Source organism: Empidonax traillii, unplaced genomic scaffold, assembly GCF_003031625.1.
Source record: "Empidonax traillii isolate 1590-97213 ecotype Southwest subspecies unplaced genomic scaffold, ASM303162v1 scaffold4632:size9405, whole genome shotgun sequence".
Classification (NCBI taxonomy): Eukaryota; Metazoa; Chordata; class Aves; order Passeriformes; family Tyrannidae; genus Empidonax; species Empidonax traillii.
The window spans coordinates 1-2,396 of record NW_020959825.1 but is presented as its reverse complement, the minus strand read 5'-3'; the positions used below and the strand labels follow the sequence as shown (position 1 = coordinate 2,396).

At 55.3% G+C, this 2,396-nt stretch overlaps 1 protein-coding gene across 1 annotated transcript; it reads left to right on the top strand.

The window, feature by feature from the left end:
- Positions 1-1,005: 1,005 nt before the first annotated feature.
- On the top strand, positions 1,006-1,362 carry LOC114072957 (sericin-1-like). Its single transcript, XM_027910769.1, has one exon. The coding sequence runs from the start codon at positions 1,006-1,008 to the stop codon at positions 1,360-1,362; it is 357 nt and encodes a 118-aa protein (XP_027766570.1).
- Positions 1,363-2,396: the final 1,034 nt, after the last annotated feature.

The window sequence follows — 2,396 nt, the reverse complement described above, 5'->3', positions numbered from 1 at the left end:
TCTTCTTTTCCCACGCACCACCGGGGCCTCACTTGTTCCCTTCCCCTTTTTTTTATTTTTCGGGTTCCCCCTTCTCAACCCAACCCCACAAGCCCACCCTCCCCTGATATTTGTCCCTTCCCCAGCTTGGGCACGTGGCTTCTTTGCACTAAACAGGTAAATTCAGCCAAGTCCAAGGCTGACAAGGCCGCCCAGAAACCTCCCCGTTCCCCGAGCCAGGCGTGGTGGGCAATTAACATTTTTCCGGAGTAACGAGTTGGGGGGGGGGGAACAGCAGGAATATCGATCCGCTCCCAGTGAGTCAAATCAGCGAGGGCAAAAACCTCCCAATTAGCGAGGCCCTCGGGGTGCTGAGCCAGCAGGTCCCTCCAGTGGGGCCCCGTCTCGTTTCCGGAGGGGTGTCCCTATAAAAGGCCTTCGGTCGTCGTTCGTCGTCGTCGTCGTCGTCGTCGCGGCCTCGCCGTCTCCTCTGAGCTCCTGCTGAACGAGGGGTAAGTGCAGCTCTCTCAAATTTTGGCAGAACTCCTCGTGCTCACCTGCCCTGCCCCTCCCCTGACCCCTCTTGGGTCCCGTCCCCTCTGCCTGTGGCTGCCCCGGACCTTCCGCCTCGTTCGGCTTCATTTTCCGTAAATAAGAATAAAAATCAAGTTGGAAAACAGAGAACTCGCTGGCTCAGGCGGCTGAGGAGGCTCCTCGGGGCTCTGTCAGCCCCTTGTCGCTCACCAGGAAGAGTTTTAACTCGCTAAACACAGAAGGGAAAGGCTTGCCCAGAGGAGCAGCACGGGCAGACACGGGTGGTTGATTTTTCTCTCTTCTTCAAGAGCCGGGGTTATAATCACAGAATGGGTTTGGGTGGGAAGGGGCCTTAACAACCATCCCTGTTCCACCCCCTGCCATGGTCAGGGACACCTTCCCGCTAGCCCAGGTCGCTCCAAACCCCATCCTTGGAGCAACTTCCAGTGCCCTTTGCCCTCAAAGATGAGTCTTCCCAACAGGTCTCCAAGGATGTGCTCCCGCCAGGACAAAGACCAGTGCCAGCAGCTGGAGAGATCCTCCTGCCACGGCAGCGAGGGCTGTCACAGGAGCAGTGGATCTGGATGCCATGGCAGCGGTGGTGGATCTGGATGCCACAGGAGCAGTGGATCTGGATGCCACGGGAGTGGTGGTGGATCTGGATGCCATGGCAGCAGTGGTGGATCTGGATGCCATGGCACCAGTGGATCTGGATGCCACAGGAGCAGTGGATCTGGATGCCATGGCACCAGTGGATCTGGATGCCAGGGCAGCAGTGGTGGATCCTGCCACGGAAACCCCCAGGAGTGCCAGCAGCAAATCTACCAAATATCCTCCAAGATGAAGTGATCAGACCATCCATCACCTGCATGTCCTCGGCCCTGTGCCCAGTTCAGACAGCTCTGCAATTCCCAAAGCAAATTGTCTCCCTCCCCTTCCCCCTGGTGAGTCCTGGGACCTCTCCTGAGCTTTAATCTGTGGGTGCTGAAATAAACTCTGCGTTCATGGCACGGTTTTCTCTCTGTATCGTCTGTGACTGCACAGAGCCCAAACCTGGAGTTTGGGAGGGGGGTTGGGCCATTCTAAGTCAGAATTTGGGAAATGTTTTGAGCCATTCCAATTCAGAGTTTGGGAAGGGTTTTTGAGCCACTCCAATTCAGAGTTTGGGAGGGGTTTTGAGCCATTCCAAGTGAGAGTTTGGGAAATGTTTTGAGCCATTCCAGTTCAGAGTTTGGGAAGGGTTTTTGAGCCATTCCATTTCAAACTTTGGGAAGGGTTTTTGAGCCATTCCAAGTCAGAGTTTTTGACTTGACATTGCCACGCCCAGACAGGATTTGGGCGCTGCCACAGCCCCACTTTTGGGGGCTCCAGAGGAAAAGAAAGAGCCAATAAAGATCTTTAAATGCTGACAACTCTCCTCCACACCCCCTCCCCACGCAGCTGAAGACCCCAAAACCCCCCCAGCAAGGCTGCCTTGAACAGCTCAGGGCTGGCTCTGGGCACAACCACAGGGCAACCTCATCGACAAAAAAAACCCTTTTTTTTTTTTACCCTTTTGGCCCCAAAAGGCCATCCCTGGGGGAGGGATGATGATGGCAAACCTCCCAGCAAGCCTTTCTAGAAACCCTGTGCCCAGCCCTTGAGGAGCCCCGGGTCGAGTTGCACAAGGCGCTGCCAAGATTTCTTCTCGGCTTGTAATTAAAAAGGAATTGGGTAATTTTATTGCCCTGGCAGGGGATGGCACCCTGATAAGATGGTTCTCGAGTGCGTCAGGAGGATCAGAAATATCTGGCATTGCTGAAAAGGGTGCAGGCAGCAGCTCCCTCCCCCCCGCTTCGGGATCCTTCGGGAAAAGCTCTCGGCGTTTGGCTCTGGAATTTCCC

Bases quoted from the DNA above. Each gene is read 5' to 3' on its own strand.
- LOC114072957 (XM_027910769.1), top strand. From the start codon at position 1,006: ATGTGCTCCCGCCAGGACAAAGACCAGTGCCAGCAGCTGGAGAGATCC.